Source organism: Musca domestica, unplaced genomic scaffold, assembly GCF_030504385.1.
Source record: "Musca domestica strain aabys unplaced genomic scaffold, Musca_domestica.polishedcontigs.V.1.1 12, whole genome shotgun sequence".
Lineage (NCBI taxonomy): Eukaryota > Metazoa > Arthropoda > Insecta > Diptera > Muscidae > Musca > Musca domestica.
The window spans coordinates 2,688,097-2,707,789 of record NW_026712155.1 but is presented as its reverse complement, the minus strand read 5'-3'; the positions used below and the strand labels follow the sequence as shown (position 1 = coordinate 2,707,789).

Genomic DNA, 19,693 nt, shown 5'->3' with positions numbered 1-19,693 from the left:
CTTGACGAAATCTGACCTAAAACTTATGGTAGGCCTAATTACGGGACATTGTAACATACGTAACATTCAATGTGGTGAGCGACAACATTAAATACTGCAGGCTCTGTCAGGACGAAGAGGAAACCGAGACGGTGGAGCACTTACCCTGTCACTGTGCAAATCTTTATGGAGTCAGACAGAGGCTACTGGGTAAGCAAATTCTACCCGACTTAACCTCTTTTTCTGAAACCAAGCCAGTTGTCATGGCATGATCACAAAGTGGATACACTTTCATCCTCTTCGCTTCTTCCTTTATTTCTTCTAACTTTTCCTTCTTTTATTTTTGGACTTCTTCTTCTCTAAATAGAATGAACAAAATGGGCCAGCAGGTCTCCGAGTGGAGTGGTTGTGTTTTAAACAACCGAGCTTCCGTTTACCTAAACTAAGCGGGAGTGACACTTGTTCACGAGCGGGATTGCTCGGAGAGTGGGAGTTTTATACAGAGTTTACTCCTAACTCATTAGCGAGCGGTCCCGATTTACTCCTGTTTAAAAAATTTGAGTAGGAACACAATCGCTCGAAATAGGGAGACAGATAGAGAAAGCGTTTGCTCTGAGAGTGTATCCGAGTAAAAATGAAACAATGTATCAGCAAACCAGTACTGAAGTTGCTGTGAATGTGGGGGAGGGGAATCGGGTACAAACTCAAAGAAGAGAAAAACAGTAAAAGCAAGGGACCGCTGAATTTTGTGTACAAGAGCAACAATTCTATCACATGCTTTGTTGGTAAGGATTGTCAACCGGTTTGATTTTGTTTAGTTTGCTGTTGTGGTTTGAGAAAGTACGCATACATTGAAATACAACAACGGTATGATATAAAATTAAAGGAGTACTCGGTAAGAGTAGAATCTTTTCGTTTTCGAACGAATTTTGTTCCCTTATTCGAGTGAAACGGAAAACTATGTAGAGTTTGCTGGTTTTGTCTTTCCTACTCCTAGGAGTGTTTTAGTCTATACTCGAATTTGAGCGATTTTTTCAGAAACATAAACTTGCTATTATCTTCCCGCGTAATGAGAAACGGTGACAAAAAAACAGTGGCACTTCCAACTACAAAACAAAGGTCGAATCTCCACTCCAGCTATCCAAAAAAAAGAAAGACCTCTGAACAATTGATTTTGTTCCATGTTTTGGGAAAAATGCTATTATGTCGCAAATTTGGACCGAATCTCCTGCTGCTCCCTTCGAGAGTTATGGTGCGGTCCGTCGTACATAAGTCATGGACATCCTAAAACGGATTTTGTGCAAAGAGACATAGGGTCTAAAACCCTTCTTTCGACGAGGCCCATTTTGGCGTCTCAAAACATATATACCTACTCTCTATAGACATAAAGCAGAACTGTATATCATCTGAGTTATATTTGCACATTGTAGCAAATAACTGCACCCTACAATGCAATGGGCATAAAATTCCAACAAATTACCGGCATTCGGAGAGCTTTGATTTGTTGTAATATTTAAAAAAGCTTGCGCGCCAATTTTAGTGAATTTTCCTCTATATCTCTTCTGCCAAATTTTCTCTTGTTTGTCATTTTACAAAAAAAAAAAAAAAAAAAAAACATTCTAGCTTCCCAAAAACAACAACACGACCGGATACCCGGTAAAGACAGTCTAAACGAAGGAACGACCAAATTTAATGTTAAATGAGAAAAAGGTCCATGAGAAGAAGAAAAAAACGTAGATACCTTCCCTTCCCGCTGCCTATGTTTCAACATGTCGGAAAAGAGAAAAAGACTTTTAAACGAACCGTCTTTAGTTACGAACATGTCTTAGTGTAAGTAAACCGTAGTAAAGACGACAAGCAAAAAGGAAGAAAAAATATATAAATCGGCTTTTAGCATGTGACAAACGTGATACTATCTACCTCAGCATACTCACACACACTTACATATGTCTGTGTACGTGTCTGTTGCTGTTGGTAAATAAATAAAGCCTATGCGGCACAGTTTTATAGCCGTTGTTTGGTGCATTAATACGGCTTTAGATAAACCTGTTGAGCGAGCATCGAATGTTTTTATTAGCTTTTTATGTATCCACATATATAAGAGTTCATATGAACACATATAGATAAACGTGTGTTCCCTTTTATTACAACTAAACTTTGGTATAGTCATTAAACAAAAAGTCTATAAACTAAAAAATTCAGCAATCAAATTTATATATAATTTAAATTTATTTATACTCCATTAGCATGAGCTCAGATAGTATTGCCTTTTTAAAATTAGTGAAAAGGAAATCCGTTGAGTTTTGATTCACTGGCCTGCGATGTTTCCGTGGATATGGATAACAACGTGACCAGGCAACATATATCCACATATCATAAATAAAATGATCAAAAGAAAACATTTGACTTACTTTATTTTCAAAAAATAATAGAAATGAAACCCCCAGATTCTCTGTTATTCAACAATAGACGAGAAAAATGTTGTGTAAAGGGAATATTTTTAGCTGTTTTTCAAGTAAGAGGCTTCTTAAGAGTTCAACGTATTGCTAAAATTGAGAGAAAAATTTAATGACAGATAAATTGTTTTTACTAGTGTATCCGTCATATAGACAGTTACCCCTTCAAATTTGTTTGAGTATCTTGAAGGCTTTCTAATTCTGAAACTGTTCTACTTAAATTACATTTAAAGGCAAATTGAGTTGAAATGGTCTTTTTCAGTCAAGGACGAATTTTATTGCATTGGAATATTTGTCGGACACAAGCATAAAATTCCAATCCGAATTCTTGATAACTTCTATTTACAAATAAATGGAAGTACTCTCAAATTTCTGGTAAGGTCGTAAAAAAATTTTTTGTGTTCTGAGATTTTTTTCTTAATTTTTTTCGAGTACCAAATCATAAAATGTATATGTATTTATACAAAATTGTAAGAGTATCCGTTATGGAAATTACTTCATCGAATACATTTCCGGTCCAGTATAACATATATTATCATACGATTTATGTATATTTTTCCATATTCATTGCCCACCCAATCATGTGTGACAGAAAACGATATATATTAGCCAAAAGAAAAAAGCAAATTCACAATGGATGCCTAGAGGGGATAAAAAACACATTGTCCATTGCCCATATTGTTGGCAACTTAAGTTATCTGGGTCACTTACCCCAAACTCATATCCGTATGTCGGCAAAGAAATACAAACTCACCAAAACGCTGACAGGCTGACTGGCCAAAAATTTTAACAAAACCAAAAAAAAAAAAAAACCAAGAAACACAAAAAAATAGTTTCCTGGCTAAGCTTTCCAAGGGAAAAGCAGCAAGTCAACCATATTCTTCAAAAGAAAACCCACAGGGGAAGTATTTGCTTGAATTGACCAACAAAAAGTTGTTTGCAATTCATAATGAATTCTTGTTAATATTTATTTTCCATATTTTAGGCAATCATAAAATGAATTCAATGTTTGATTAATGTTGGATTTTATTGCAGATGATTTTTGAAAAATAAAATGACAAAGGAAAAAAATATCAAGTTATATAAGTATATGTTTATGTATACGAGCTAGAGTTAATCTAGACGAGCTATATGCTACTTGTCAATCAGTTTCTATGTGTGGAGTTTACATAGAAACTGATTGACAAGTAGTCCATATAGAAAACTGTATGTCGGGGAATCCTTGTAGACGAGCTATACACCAGGGTGTTTATATGGACAAGCTGGATTTCAGGGAATGCAATGGCGAACTTAATTTCAGTGAGTCCATATGCGTGAGAAAAAATGCAACAAAGTCAAACGCCATAATTTTCACATTTTTTTTTTATTTTTAATGAATAAAAGCAAAAAAATTGGAAAATAGCATCCAATTTTAGAATAAGTTTAGATTTATTCGAATTGGTCAGCTTTGGCACGAATTATGGCCATCAAACGGCCAATGAAACCGTCACACGCTGCCCGAATGTTGCTTTGCAGTACTTTGGCCCATTCCAGGCGAAGCGCTTGCTTGAGGTGATCGACACTTTGGTGTTTTTTAGTGCCAACCTTGCTTTCCATAATACTTCAGACACAATAGTCCAACGGATTGGTATCCAGAGTTTTTGGTGGCCATTGTGCGCTGGAAATGAAGCGAGGAACTTCATTTTGTGACCATTCTTGAGTGCGATGGTGCTGAGTCCTGTTGGAATGTCCAAGGTCTGCGGCCAAAATGTTTGCGGCTTTAATACACCCTCCAGAATATTTTCTCGATAAAATTCGGCATTTATTCTGATGCCACGGTCGATTAATACGAGCGGAGAGCGACCATCGGCTGTTATGGCGGCCACACCGTCGCCATGGCTGGCGCTTAAGTTCTGTTGGCCAACCGAAGGTGCACCTTTTCAGCTGACCTCTTTGGCAAGTAAACACAATCATTTTGTTTGTTCGGAGAAAGCCAAATTCGACAGTTCACCACTGTCGGCCAAGCGAAGCAACTCTCTAGCTCTTTTGAGTCTATTTTCTTTCTGTTGCAGCGTTGGGTGTACGTTCTTGCACTTTTTGGAAATTCAATGGCTATATCCCGAGCTCATTTTTCAATATTTGCCGAATGGAATATTTCGATATATTCAGCTCGCAAGCAATTTTTCGGCCATATCTGCTGATGTTGCTGTTTTCTTCCGTCTACTTTCTTGACTTCGGCCTTAGAAATTTCAGCAGTCTGACGTTGGTTGCAGTTTTTACATCTCAACCATTAAAGAACGGAACGACAAACAGTAAATATAGAGGAGCTGTATGCCAGGGAGATTATATAGATGAACTGGATACCAGGGAGTCCATATAGAAGAGCTGGATGCCAGGGAGTCCATGTAAGAAAGAACGACAGACAGCAAATATAGACGAGCTGGATGCCAAGGTGTCGATATAGACGAATTGGATGAAAAAACTCCAAACATAGAAACTGGGGTTACAGGTTGTCCATGTAGAAAAACTGGATGAAAGGGAGTACAAATAGACGAGCTGGATGCCAGGAAATACATGTAGAAGAAGGGGGTGAACTGGATGCCATTCTCCCTATGGACCCGGCGGATGCCTACATAGGCCTAGTGGACTTCCACATGTATCCAGGGAATTTTCCGTACATGTATCCAGGGAATTCTCCGTATGGTCTCAGGGAATTCCCCCTTTGAGTCTGGAGAATTACCCCTATGGATGCCCCCTAAGAGACCGGGTGTTTCCCCCTATGAGCTCGAGGATGCTCCCTATGAGTGCGGGGGATTTCCCCCATGGTTCCATTGAATTACCCTATGTGTGCAGGGGATTCCCCCTTTGAATCCAGGGGATATCAATACCCCTTATCTCAGTTAGGTAGGCACGTGAATTTGGTCTGTGCACATTGTTTTTTGCCAAATAGATGTTCATTTTCCGTTGTGGCGTATGACAAATAAATTATTGATCATACGCACCCATAATATGTTTCTTTCTGCGTTTCTGCGGCAAATATTTGTTAATATGCTGTCCATAAAATAAAACTTATAATATTTTAATATGATGATGGTTCGGCTGAAGTTCAATAAAAAAATTTATTCAGTTGTTTCCGTTTTTCTCTTAATTTTATCCCATAATATTTAACAAAAACAAAACAGCCTTTATACTATTATTTATATTTAAATCCAAACAGACAAAACAATGGACAAGTGAATCAATGTCAAAAATAAACCCCAGCATAAGCAAAACTTTTCAACTACTACAATTAGCTCTCAGCAACAGACAACCACACTTCGAGTAGCTAATTTAAATTTGATTGAGAATGTCATAATGACACTTCAACGAAGCAAAGAACCCAAAAATAAATATTGATATGCTCGTGTATCAGAAGTAGGTGTTATGATTTCTGTTTTTGTTTATTTAGCATTCATTGACAGTTATATTTTTTTGTTCGTTTTGTTGCCTTTGAAAATCTCAGACAAAACGGAAATACAATATCGACAAGAAAAACAAACAACGAAACACAACCAAACTGTGTAAATGTTTTGTTCGACAGTAGTAGTCGACTGACTGCCACAACCACACAACAAACAAATCCATTGGAAAACCAATAAATAATGGAAATGGAAAATAGTCTACACAACAAAAAATGTTAGTGTATCTTCCACACACAAGCAAGCAATGAATACGAAGAAGAGAGAAGGAGGAGCAAACAACAAAACGCTGTATTGATACAAATCAATTGTTGGCCATGTTCTTTTTGTTTTCGTTCGCCACACACCGTCGGGTCTTAGCAGCAACACTTTACGCCATTTATAGTTTGAAATGGAACGAGGGTATTTATTGTTTAAACGGGGTAACCGACAAGGTTTCCAACACTCCGTTCCCATTCATGGCAAAAGCGAACATCCTTCGTAGGAGTCTTTGAGGTTTTTCATTGAGTAAACAATAAAGTCAATATTTCTATCATTTATTTTTCGTTTTGGTGCTATTGCTGTGCACAATGGGGTGTGGGAGGGCATTATCGATTGCGTATGATATAAAATGAGAATTATGTCGGTCATTTTTCAACAAATTGATCCGAAATACAGGTTTTTAAATATTTTTTTTTAATCTAAAACTATTTGTATTTTTCAAGACAATCGAAATTGCGCACCTAAATTGAAGGACAAACTATGTTATAACCATGAATTTCGAAATCATTGTAGGCTGAACTAAGATTTTTTTTTCAAAATATGTTGAGCGACTAACAGAGTTAGTACCGCGTTTTTAAAGAATTTATTTTTTTAAGGATTTTCGGAGCTTGATAGTTAAATATTGAAGAATATAGACGTAATGGGGAATGTTTTTAGGAAATTTTTAAAGAAACATCCCGTAATAATAATTTAGATATTTTTTGAGAATATATTTTGAAGGGTTATCAGACATGAATTTTGTGAAAGAATGTCTTTTGATTATTTATCAGAGCTATAATGGTGATTCTTAAGATTATTTTTTTAATTTTCTGAGGAAAGTTTTGAAGGACTATGAAAATTATGAACCTTTTTAGGAGCTGTCGCGTATTTTCAAACTGATTTTTTGATCGACGAGTATCGTTTATTCTTTTATGCCGATTTTGAATTGTTAATTTTTTAAAGAATATTCTTTCAAGGATTGTCTTACCTTTAATATTGAAATTTAAGAGAAATATTTTTGAAGAAAAATGTCTAAAATTGTGGATTTTTATTGAATATTTTCAACGACTTCTGTACATCTAATCGTAGATATTTAAAGACATTTGCCCCCTTTTTTGCTATTCTTCCAGGAATATCGGAATGGTGTTAATTTTTAACGGATATTTTTTCAAGAACTGTCCTACCTTTACTCGTGAATTTTTAAAGCGAACTTTTTTAAGGAGTATTAGAAACGAGATAGACCCATAATTCATTTTTTTGATCTGCATAGAATCCCATTCTGAGTCGATTTATGCATATCCGTCCGTCTGTCCATGTGTTTTTGTAAATAAAGTATATGTCTATTTATTGCCCGATCCAAAAAAAAAAAAAATTAGCTCTTTGGCAAGTAAACACGATCATTTTGTTTGTTTACAAACTGCTGGACAACGAATATTTTATCGTCGGAGAAAACCAAATTCGGCAGTTCACCACTTTCGGCCAAGCGAAGCAACTTTTTAGCTCTTGTAAGTATATTTTCTTTCTGTACGCTTGTAAAAAATATAATGAGCTGTCACTAGAAAAATTCTAACAGCTGTCGGAAGAGTGGTTTGAACTGACAGCAGTCTGAAGTTAAGTGGATTATCCTCGTATGCGTATTTTTGCTAGTTATATTTCCTATCGTAATACAAAATTGATCGAATCCATCCCATTGTGTAACGAAAACCTATTTATTTTACAAACATTTATTTACTGTAGCCAGCGAAGCATTTAAAGGTGAAAATGAATATTTTTCACATAATTGGAGCAGAAACAAAAAAAAAAAAAAAACCTTCACACAATCAAGCGTTTTATGGCCCAAGCCAAAGAAAATAGTAAAGTCGAAATGTAAACATACAATCTAAAACAAACGAAGGCAATTGCCAGGGATAGACAGGCCAAGTATTAGTGGAAGTAAGGATAAACTTTTTTTGTCATCATTATCAACAAAAAAAGAAGATTTACTTTTCTTGAGTTTTTTACTTTTAACAACCTTCTCCATCTTCTCGATATGTAATTTTCCCAAATAACATTTTTCATTTTTATTGCAATTACATTTTGTTGTCTTTAATGCGACTAAATTTAATTGCTGTTTATTAATTTAATATTTCGTTTGTTCTCTTTCTTCCCTCCATCTGTGTGTGTGTTTTTTTTAGGTTGCCATCAAGGAAGGTTTCCTGCTGAAACAAACATGGTCGTTCCAGCGTTGGCGTCGACGGTTTTTTCGCCTGAAACGTAATAAACTTTATTATGCCAAAGATCCCAAGGTCAGTATTTTGCACAGCCATCATTTGAACGTTAAACTATTGCTCTCAAACTAAAACAGTCTATTCGGCTTCCTTGGAAAACAGTTGAGGGGCTGGAAGGGGCCAACTTTAGAGGATTTTTGCTTATTTATTTTGTTTTACAACAACAATTGACGCCCACCCGGGCTTTAGTTTTTGTTTTTCCAACCACCAACTTATCAAATGCATTTCTTATGTTTCTTTAACGGCTAGGAAGCCCATAAATTAGTTTGCAACTGCTTTAAGTTTGTTTTTTTTCATATCAGAGCATCCGTTGAAATGCTCCAACATAACTTATGACGTCCATCTATCCATCCATCAATGGAAATGGGAATGGCAATGAAAAAAATACCATTGGTGGTTTGGATCGGTTGTGGTCAGCTATGGCATATGGGGTTGTGTAGCCATGAGATAAATGTCACATCCGTATTTCCCTGATTATGCCTTTTGGCTTATGGAAAACAGACATTAAATGGAAACACTGCAATTAGAAAAACATCCTGTACGGCAGGTATTATTCTCTCCCCCCGAGCCTTTTGTCGATTGGCTAATTGGAAATGTGCGCTGTTTGATTAGCACAACTTCTGTTTAATGACATTAAAATATCAAATGTCAACCGGGATGAAGGCAAATGAGTGTAAATTGCACTCGGAGGCTTAAACTTGAAATTAAAAACATTTTGCTACCTAACAACGGGAAAACTTGTTGCAAATGATGTTTACTCTTTAAAATTTCCTGATCACTAAAAGAGAAAGAGTTGGGTAGAAATAAAAGCTGTGGGCAAACATATTTACATTATATTACCAAATTTAAAAGATTTTTAACCCATAATTCAGAAAATGAAAATTTCCAAGGTCAATCCTAATTTTTATGAAATATAAAAAAGTCAAATGCCTAATTGTTAAAAAAAAATATTTTATATTTTTTAATAATTAGGCATTTAACTTGCAAATACGTGGGTTGAGCAACTCAAGCTTAGTTCTTTACTTGGGTATGGTACCTTAAAATGGAAGAAATATTAAATTTGTCATTCAGTTTGCAATACCCCGAAGTATTTATGATCAACGTATGTCCACCCGGCTTTTGAATTCATGATATAGCCGCATTAGGGGTAGATAGTTGAAAATTGAAATTTCGGATTGTCAGAGGCTAGTTTAACTCCCATATAATCAATGTAAATCTACTTTTAGCTCCCATATGACGGTACCTAGTTTCCAACCACAGTATTAGATACTAAATGCAGATCATCCATATAGGTTATTTTACCACCTGATAAATATTGATATATTGACATTACAGGAAGCCACATTATTGGACCAAATTGGAAACCTCGTACGATGTACAAATGGAAATCAACACGCATGTTTGTTTAGTCTTATATTGGATTTCAGATTCTTTTTTAAGACGTTGTCAAATCTTCTGAAAAATCCAATTCTTCTAAAAGATTATCTCCAATTCTTGCATTAAAATTGTTTCTATATCTTTTATAAAGGGTCTCCGGATATTATTCCAATTCTTCGATAAGGAAATTTTCGAATCATTTTCAAGGAGGCATCCAGATATTCTCTCAAAAGATCTCTACATTTTTTATAATAATATAACCACATATTCTGTGAGAAGATCGTCAAACCCTGTATCAGAATTTCTTCAGATCTTCTGTAAGAAAATCTACAGATATGTTATAAGAAGGCTCTCTATGAAGTCCTTCTGATCGTCTATGAGACCTTTAGATAGTCTATGAGACCTTCAGATCATCTATGAGACCTTCAGATCTTCTATGAGACCTTCAGTTCAAATTTCCACATTTTTTCTAAGAGAATCTCCTAATCTATTATTAAAATATCACCTAACCTTTTCCAAGAAAATCCATAGATCTTCTATAGGATCTCTAGATAGTCAATTAAAATATATTTAAATCCTTTACAAGAAATCCTCAAAAGGACTGTCTACAGAAGGATCTTCAGGTCTTCTATAGGGAAAACTCCAGATCGTTTGTAAGAAAGTCTTAAGGTCTTTTAATGAAATTCTCTAGATATTCTGTAAGAGCATCACAGATCTTCTATAAGAAGATCGTCTATCAAAAGTCCTCCAGGTCTTCATTAAGAATATCTATCTAGAAGAAAACCTTCTAAAAGAAGATCCTCAGATATTCTAAGGTAACAATTTCATATCTTAAATTAAAAGATCTCCAGATATTCTATAAGAAGATCTGGCGTTCTCCTTATAGAAGATATGGAAATCTTATAAACAACGATAATGTTTTTCACATCATCAATAAGAAACATCTTCATTAAGATAATCTGCAGATTATTTTAAGAAAACCTAAAGACCTCCTTAGATAAGATCTTTCCATCTTCTCCAGAGAGTCCTTAGGATTCTCTCCAAGAATGCCTCAAGATTTCCTATTAAAACATCTCCAGGTCATTAATTACAAGATATTGAGATCTTCCGCATAAAGATTCTGAGGTCTTCCACAAAAATTTGACACGTCCCCTTTCATCTATATTGGCAATCTTCTATAGAAAAATTTTCAGTAGAACGATTTGCAGACTAGAGCACTGATTTGCTCATTTTTACTCGGGAGTGAAACCTGCTCGCGAGCTGGAATGTAAAAATAAAGAAGATAAAAAAATATAAACAAGGGGCCGGTGCATTCGTTTACGAACGAATTTTGCCCCTGCTCTTAAACGATTAATTCTTGTTCGCCTCTATTCGAGCGAGACCGAAAATTATAGTTTTTCTCGTTTTGATTTTTCAACTCCTGGGAGTTTTGCTTCCATTTTGTTTTTTTCTACTTCAGATAGTGTTGCCACTCGTCTTTTAGCCAGTTTCACTCTTAACTCGAATTCGAAATTCAAAAGGCCTTGAGTCATCGCTAAAATTGGGTAACTATTCGGCCTTTTAATTTTGGGAGACAGATAAATCAACTTTTAGCTCTACTTCTCATCAATATTACCATAGAAACACATTTTTACCACTCCCTACAATCCTAACATCTTTTGAAAAAGCTTAAGTCTCGTGAAAATAGTCATCCTTAAATTCGTTTTTTAAAATCTCAAGACTTTTTGCAACTTCCTCCTGTCGAACAAGCTTCCTACATAGCGCATCCTTTTCCCTATAAGTATTACAATACATATTTATCACACACACTCGTTTACGTGTCACACATAATGACACAGCTACTTTAAATTGCAAACACTTGGTGGTATTATGATAACGCTTAAAAATGCTGCCGGATATCAAGGATATCCATCACACACTCTTCAAACCTCCTCCACTCCTGCCGTGTCCTATTGTTGGTATTTACATTTGTGGAGATAGGGCATTTACATGGTTGAACATTTTTTGGAGTGATTATATTTTCTGAACATAATTGTTTATTTATCTTTGTCAACAACCATCGTTCTGCCCCTCCCCCAATCTCACACGATGTCCTTTGGCCTCCATCCAACAATTTTTAAGGATATTATGGCAAAATAATAACATTTTCATGCTGCCACGGTGGACTCGTATAAATGTCCCGGTCGGTAGCATGTCATGCGCTCTGCCTCTGTCTCTTTGCCTTTGATGGGTATTAAAATTACAATATAATAAGCTTCAAATAAGCTATTATTGTTGTTGCTACTGCTGCTGCTGCTGCTGTTTTTGTTGTTGGTAAAGTGATCCAAAAAATCATAACATTTTCTTTTACGGGATCTGGTTTGTTTTACACGTTCTTTCCGTTACGCTGAGCCAATAAAGGAAATTATGGTTTTCGTTTGCGTGTATGTGTGCATGTACGTACGTACGTGTGTGATGATAACTCGGTGTATGCGTGTGTGCCTGGCGTCAAAGTGTAAAAGAAAACCAATTTCAATTTAAAGAATACACCTGAGTTTCGTCAGGCTTAAGGATTAAAAGTTATAATACCTCCCCAAAGGCACAAAGTATCAAAGATGTTGGTGGGGGGAGAGAGAGAGAGGGGGGGGGGGGGGAAGGAAAGGAAATATGTCAGCATAAAACCTTAAAAATTGTAAATTGAATTTTTGACAAAACTAATACCTTCTTATCATTGGTTATTTATAAAGTCATCATTTTCCAAAGTTTTAACAGGTTGTATATAAATGAAATGCCTGTTGGCGTGTGTGTGTGTAATTTCATGTTTGTCCAATCAATAGATTCCTGAGGCTTAACGATAGGCCTGTTTTTTTTTGAGTGTACTGCATGCAACTCCTTGCCATGTGGTCGATAGTCGTAGTATTTTAGCGCGTGTTTTGTGTTTACTACGTTTTCACCTCTACTCACCATGCCGTACTATTTTACCTGAAAACAAAATTTGGAATAGAGAAAATGAAAAAAGAAAAGAAGCAAATAGACACGTGAGCATTTTGCCGGGGAAAACAAATGCATGATACTTATACATACATATAGCGTATTTACAATGAGAGAGTGTGTGTGTGTGTAAAGGAGAGACTTGGTAAAATGAGAGTTTTTACAAAAAATATTGAGAGTGTCATTTTATTGTTGCCACCTATTAAGTTGGGGAAAATATGCGAGTTTGTTTCTACTAAATAGCGGTCAAAACCCTCAATATCAATGAAGTGTGGATTTGAGTATTAAGGCTCTGAAAGGTAAACTATTCAAACTGATGAAGAAAATGAATTTTCCATAACTGTCGGCGATCAAAAATTATTACCCGCTTTTAGTAAAATTGTGACATTTTGGAGATCGCCGACTTTTCGTCAGTTTAAGGGATAATTGGAAGGCAAAATGAAAAAAGCTTAATTTGGTACGTATGAATCAATCTAAGCGTGAAAATTTTGGCAAACTAATATCAGCGGATATTTTGCATAAAATTAATTTGGACATTATTATAACCCTAATCCGACTATAAAGGATTTTTTTTTATAAGAATAACATCTTAGAACTAAAGTGAATTAATTTTGGCTGCTTTGTCGATTTTGTGTTCTCTTTCCCAAGGCTTTAATAAACCCTCCAGAATATTTTCGCGATAATATTCGGCATTTATTTTGATGCCACTGTCGATTAATACGGGCGGAGAGCGACCATCAGCTGTTATGGCGGCCCACACCATCACCATGGCCGGCGCTTGAGTTCTGGTGGCCAACCGAAGCTGACCTCTTTGGCAAGTAAGCACTACCATTTGGTTTGTTTACACACTGCTGGACAACGAATGTTTTCTCGCCGGAGAAAACCAAATTCGGCAGTTCGCTACTTTCGCCCAAGCGAAGCAACTCTTTAGCTCTTTTGGGTCTATTTTCTTTCCGTTGCGGTGTATGTTTTTGCTTTTTTTGGAATTTCAATCGTTTTACCCCGAACTCATTGTTCAGTATTTGCCGAATGGAATATTGCGATATGGTTAGCTCATGAGCCATTTTTTGGCCACTGACTCGCGGGTTTCGATCAAGTCGCTTCTTTACTTACTTCGAACCATTTCTGCTGATGTTGCTGTTTTCTTCCGTCCTGGACTGGGTATTCTTGACGTTGGGCTACGCTACCAGTATCACGGTAACGAGCGATGGTACGAGACACAAAAGATTTATTCACATTTAAATGCTGGAGTGCTTTACCGATAGCCATTCCATTTCCAGCCAAATATAAAGAAATCAGACTATCACGCTTGAATTCCATCCCGAATAATTTTTTTCTGGAAAATTCTCACCAAAATGCTTTTGTACGCTTGTAAACAATATAATGAGCTGTCACTGGAATAATTTTAACAGCTGTCGGACTCACATGAAACCCTTTATAGCTCACATGAAACCAGGAAGATCGACATAGAATTTTATACAAATCAAGAATATGTTATAGCTAAGGTGTTTTATAACAGTATTTTGAGGCATTGTCAACATAATAACAAGGAGAATATTTTATTCCATCGTATAAGGAGTATGTTTGTATTTAGATGACCCCGAAGCCTTTTATTAGGAAAAACCGTCAGCAATGGAAATTTATGACTGATATACATTTTATATGACTAATTTCCAATTTCATTCACACGGTACCTATTTTTCAAAATTAAAAATGTCCTAAAATTAAATCAAAAATCGTCCAAAATGCAAAATCGCACTTTTCATTTCAGCAAATTTTTACATCCTTAAAAGCATATCCTTCCCCACAAATACTGTGTGCTCTCTCACAAAACAAAAGCTTTAAGCTTTTATACTCTATATACACGCGAGTCCTTTGGGGAGACATGCGGTCTGTGGTGAAAAACAGAAAGCAAATAACAAAATCGAAGGCCTAAATAAGCTTATAAAGATAGATGCTGAAGCGAAAAATGTTCAGTCTTTACAAAGTTGAGCAACGGTTAACACACAATCATGGGAACCAAAAGTGACCAATAAAGAACAAACAAAAAAGAAAAAAAAAATAACAGAAATATTATAAAAAGAGACCACAATATAAAAAAGACATTAAAATCACAAAAGGACCAAATCACAAAAAAAGGAACAAAAGCGCTTTTAAAAAATATATACAAATTAAAAAAAGTACCTTATCTACCCCTACACAAGCAGCAAAATGCTTATTGTTTAAATAACAGCTAAAGAAAAAAATAAAAACAAAAGATAATTTAGAAGAAGAAGAAAAAACAACACATTATTCTAATTTAAGTGTTACATTTGTTGTTGTGTTTTAAATTAAATAGTAAAAAAATAAGTCTTTATCAAGTGTTAATTGTAGTAGTGTTCCTTTAAATTAAAAAAAAATCTACTTCTATAGCAACGTACCAAAATTCTGCAGAAACCCCTTCTAGCAATTCGCAGCATCCCAAACAATACGGGTAAGATGATTGTGACAAGTGCATTTTTGCCTGTTTTACTATGACCTTAAATACTACCAATACGAGACGCACACACACACACACATACACATTGACTCGTGAACTGGCACCGGAAACGTTAGCAAACGGGCAAATGGCAAAAATAGGACTGCGAGAGGGTTTTGGGTTTTTTTGCGTTTAAATTTTGTTCGTTTAAATGTTTACTAAGTAAAAGTTTTCCCCCTCCAACTAGGGTCCAGCCATTGTTTCTCTCGTCTGTGCGTTTGTTTGTTTGTTTCTGTTGGGAAAAAGGTCAAAGTATGTTTTGGCATCAGACTGCGAACCAAAAGAAAAACGAATTGTGATTTTGTTCTTCTTGGCTTGCTCACGTTTTCTAAACTTTAAAATTTGTTTTCTTTGTTAGTTGAGTTTCGTGTATTCTTTTTATTTTTTTGTTTCTGTTCGTTCGCCTCCAGCTTTACTAAGTAAATATTTAACTGCTAAAAAATGCAAACAAACACATCTATGTATAAAGTAAAACAAACACTGACAACATTACTGGCAAATGAATATGCGTATGTGTATGAGTTTGCAAAGCGAAAGTGTGTCCTCACATGGTCTTGGGTAGTCCCTTGGTTAAAAAGAACGAACGAAAGAAAAAAAATAAACAAACCACACCGCACAAAACTTTTTTATGTGTTGATTGTGGAAAAATATTTAAACGACTCATGTTGGAAGGGTAAATAACTCCTCCCCGAGCGTTATGCCTTTTTCGTGGCATTGCTAAATCTTACAAAATCTTGTCTACTTTAAGTTTTTGTTATTTTGTGGCTGCAATGATTTGAAAGGGTATCATATACGAGTATGTATATAACTTCAACTTTTTCCCATGTAGACGGGGTATAATGTTGGAGCGCTCAAGAAAATGTTACAGCTTAGAGTGGAGGGATTAGAGACTTTCTTTTTCTTGGTAATGTAAAGTAAATAGGTCAAATTGAAGTTCTTAACCAAAAGGAAAAAATCAAGCAAAACAAATCCACCGCATATCCAATACAAAACCACTGTTATTTTAGGAATAGTGAAGGATTCGAAATCCCCTTTAGATACCACCATCATTATTATGAATGTGAAAACCTATCAACCGTTAAATACCTTAGAGGGATACAAGTCGTATTTAACTTATTATGACTTTGAGGAACTTTGAACTATTGTACACTTAGCCTTGGGATTAGAAATTGAACTGCCATCCTGCATCATCTGCCTAAAGTTTGAAATAAACTGAATTCTGAGAAGCAGATTCCATCTTTTGTGACCACAATTAATGTAATGGGAGTATATTTTGAACAAATACTAAAAAAAGCATTTGCACGAATTTAATCATGGGGTCATTAAAAAGAACAAATATTTATGTAAAATACATGATATGAATATTATCATAACACAAATGTGGACATTGCAAAAGAAAATAAATAAATAATTTTATTGCTATCATATCTTGAAGATCTGCTACAGATTTAAAGCAAATAATTACTTAAAACTGTTTGAATGTATTTGTGAGTTCATAAGAAAGTTCGAATTTCGTAGAGCACTGATTCGAAAAATATTTATTCTTATTAAAGAGAAATTTGACTGCATTGTCGATTTTGAATTTGTCAAAGAATTTTGGAATCGCAAACCCGAAAAAGGAAAAAATGCTTTAAAAATTTTGTCCAGAATTTTTAAGTGCTTAAAGTTTATAGATAGCAGAGTTGAGAGACCGATTATGATGATTTTTTTGTAGTGAGAAATTTTACCCACTCAGAATAAGAAAAATCAATATATTGTTGAACACCGAGAATCCGGAGGTATTTTTTTATGGAGGCCATATTTAATACTGAGGACCGGCATTTTCAATATCGTACATATTATGGACATTTTACACATCATGTGAAAGCCATGAAAATTTTTCTCATTTTTATAGCATACTTTTAGGCTCCTTACACAAATTCCTAACTAAGCAGAAACGCTGTGGAGTGTTGTATATATATTAAGTATTCATAAACGTGATTTTTAAGAGCTTGCTGGTTTGAAATTTAAATAAACCACATGTCAAATTATAAAAAGGCAAAAAAAAAAGAAAAGAAAAAAAAGAAAATTCTATTAAAATCTTAAAAATACCGAATACAGCCGTTATATTGGGGTCTATACGATGTGGACCAACATAGGCATTGTTTGTCATAAGCATTACCATATTCAAATTCGAAACTTGAAATAAATGGTGAATAATGTAGCTAAAATCATCAAAATATCGTATATAGGGTGGTACCGTTATATCGGAGCTGTGCGAAGACCTGGACCAGCATAGACAATTTTCTGTCATAGGCTGAAGCATCCATTACGAACTTCAAATAAGACATGTCAAACAATTTCGGTGGGTATTGCACCTAAACTCGTTAAAATACCGAATATAGGGATGTACTGACATGTGGGGCTTATACGAAGACCTGGAGCTGCATAGACAATTTTCTATCATAGGCTGTAGTATTCATTACGAACTCTAAATACGTAATTTGAAACAATTCCGGTGAATAATGTCGCTAAAATCATTAAAATACCTAATATCGGTAACCGCTTTATGGGGGCTATACGAAGGCGTGGACTTGCACAGACACAAATTTCTGTCTTAGGCTGTATTATCCATTTCGAACTTCATATGCCAATCTTGAAACAATTCCGGTAAATAATGGCCTTAAAATCATTAAAATACCGAATATCGGGAGGTACCGTTATATGGGGGTTATATGAAAACGTGGACCTATATGGCCCATCGGGAGGTACCGTTATATGGGGGTTATATGAAAAGGTGGACCTATATGATACATAATCTGCCTACTTTCAAGAGAAACATGTGTGAAAAATTTTAGCTTTCTATCTCAATTCGTTCGAAAGATGGCGTGATTAAAACAGACAGACGGACATCGCTAAATCGACTTAGAATTTTACGCTGATCAAGAATATATATACCTTGTTGGGCCTGCCATGATTATTTCGAGGAGTTTCCAACGGAATTAATATATAATAATTATAATTAATATATATTAATATACCCTCCATAGTGTGGTGGAGGTATTTTTGGCAGATAATTTCTTGTTATTGCTATATATTTAAATATATCACAAAGGTCATTCTGGATGTCCAATATTCGCCACCTTTTCAAGCATTTGAGAGGGTATTTCAGTAATGACACTTTAAATTTTGGTTTGGTGGTTGCTGGTTTATCCACGAAAAACAATGACTTCAAGTATCCTCACAAATACTCAACGGTCCATTTCTTGCAATAATGTTGCGTTGAAATGTTTTTTCCATAAGTTTTGGCAGCAAACATTTGTTGATCGTGATCCTGTATTGATTTCCATTCACGGTGACGCATCGTCCTTCTTCAATTATAAAGATATTAGGCCCTATGACTCCGCCAGCACATAGAGCGCATCAAACAGTACATTTATCAGAATGCATTGGTAAAGAGTGAATGTGGACCGAAATTTGGAAATATTTTGGTGGTGTGTACGATTATGTAGTTCACGATGTGCTCTATAAACAAAATAAATGTCCACGAAATGTTTGGCAGCGAACCAAAGTATGCTCTTAAAATCATAAATATTAAAGTGAACACTTTAAACTGACGTCTAAACTAGCCTTCTGTAGTAAACTGCCTAGGCCAAATTGCATGTGTTTTATGAAATTATAAAAATTATTTGGTGTTTATTTTACCTAAACTCCAATTGCCGTATTTTGGTACTTTTTGTGTTGCACAGTTTCCTTTTGACTAAAGAGTCAGGGAATGTTTTGGCAAACTTGTCGATGATGATGGGATGTATGTTTGAAAAGAACGCTAGAGTCTGTCACCAGCCAAATAGCCTATGTATCTTGTTGGAAACATGGACATCTGCATAGTAGGTTTTCAGTCGTCTCTATTTCTTCTTTACCTTTACATAGTCTAGAATAAGCAGAAACACTGTTACCTCATCTTGAGGTTAGAAATCTGATACTGCAGTGGCCAGTTAGTATGCCTATCGCGATTCTTAGATGAGATCCACTAAGTGACTGAAGGGGACTTGTTCTTCTTCTCCAGATTACCGGACAGATAGCCTTAGAGACCCTACAATAGGTCTCTAATAGTTAATCATTATTACTAGCGTCGAATCTTAAATACATACCGTTAAAATTTTTTAGTTTACATTAACTCAAAGCTAAATTACCTAACAAGGCACTCAACGAAGATAGCTTTTCACTTTCCAACAAAACATTAAAAAAAATATATTTTTTTCTAAGAAAATACCCATCCATTCCAATTGAATTTCCTGCCCTCGAGACCTGTTTAGCCTAACTTAATTCCTAAGCAAATAAATTCTCAACTGACTTCAAAGGGAAAGAACAACATTTTTGTACATTTCAAGTTCTTAGGTTTGCAGAAAATTAAAAAGTTGCAATTTTAATGTTAAAAGGTGTACCATTTTCTGTTTCAATCAGTTTGAG

The 19,693-nt window shown here is 35.2% G+C and overlaps 1 protein-coding gene across 6 annotated transcripts in view; it reads left to right on the top strand.

The window, feature by feature from the left end:
• Positions 1-19,693, top strand: part of LOC101892971 (diacylglycerol kinase eta) — a 116,891-nt gene that overhangs the window by 5,702 nt on the left and 91,496 nt on the right. For 5 of the 6 annotated variants that reach the window (XM_059118083.1, XM_059118081.1, XM_059118084.1 and 2 more), the window contains exon 3: positions 8,287-8,397. In XM_059118083.1, the coding sequence (XP_058974066.1) occupies positions 8,287-8,397 (111 nt within the window). Of the gene's footprint in view, positions 1-8,286; positions 8,398-14,458; positions 15,200-19,693 lie in introns of those variants that run through there. The other variant, XM_020037194.2, reaches the window with a different exon arrangement.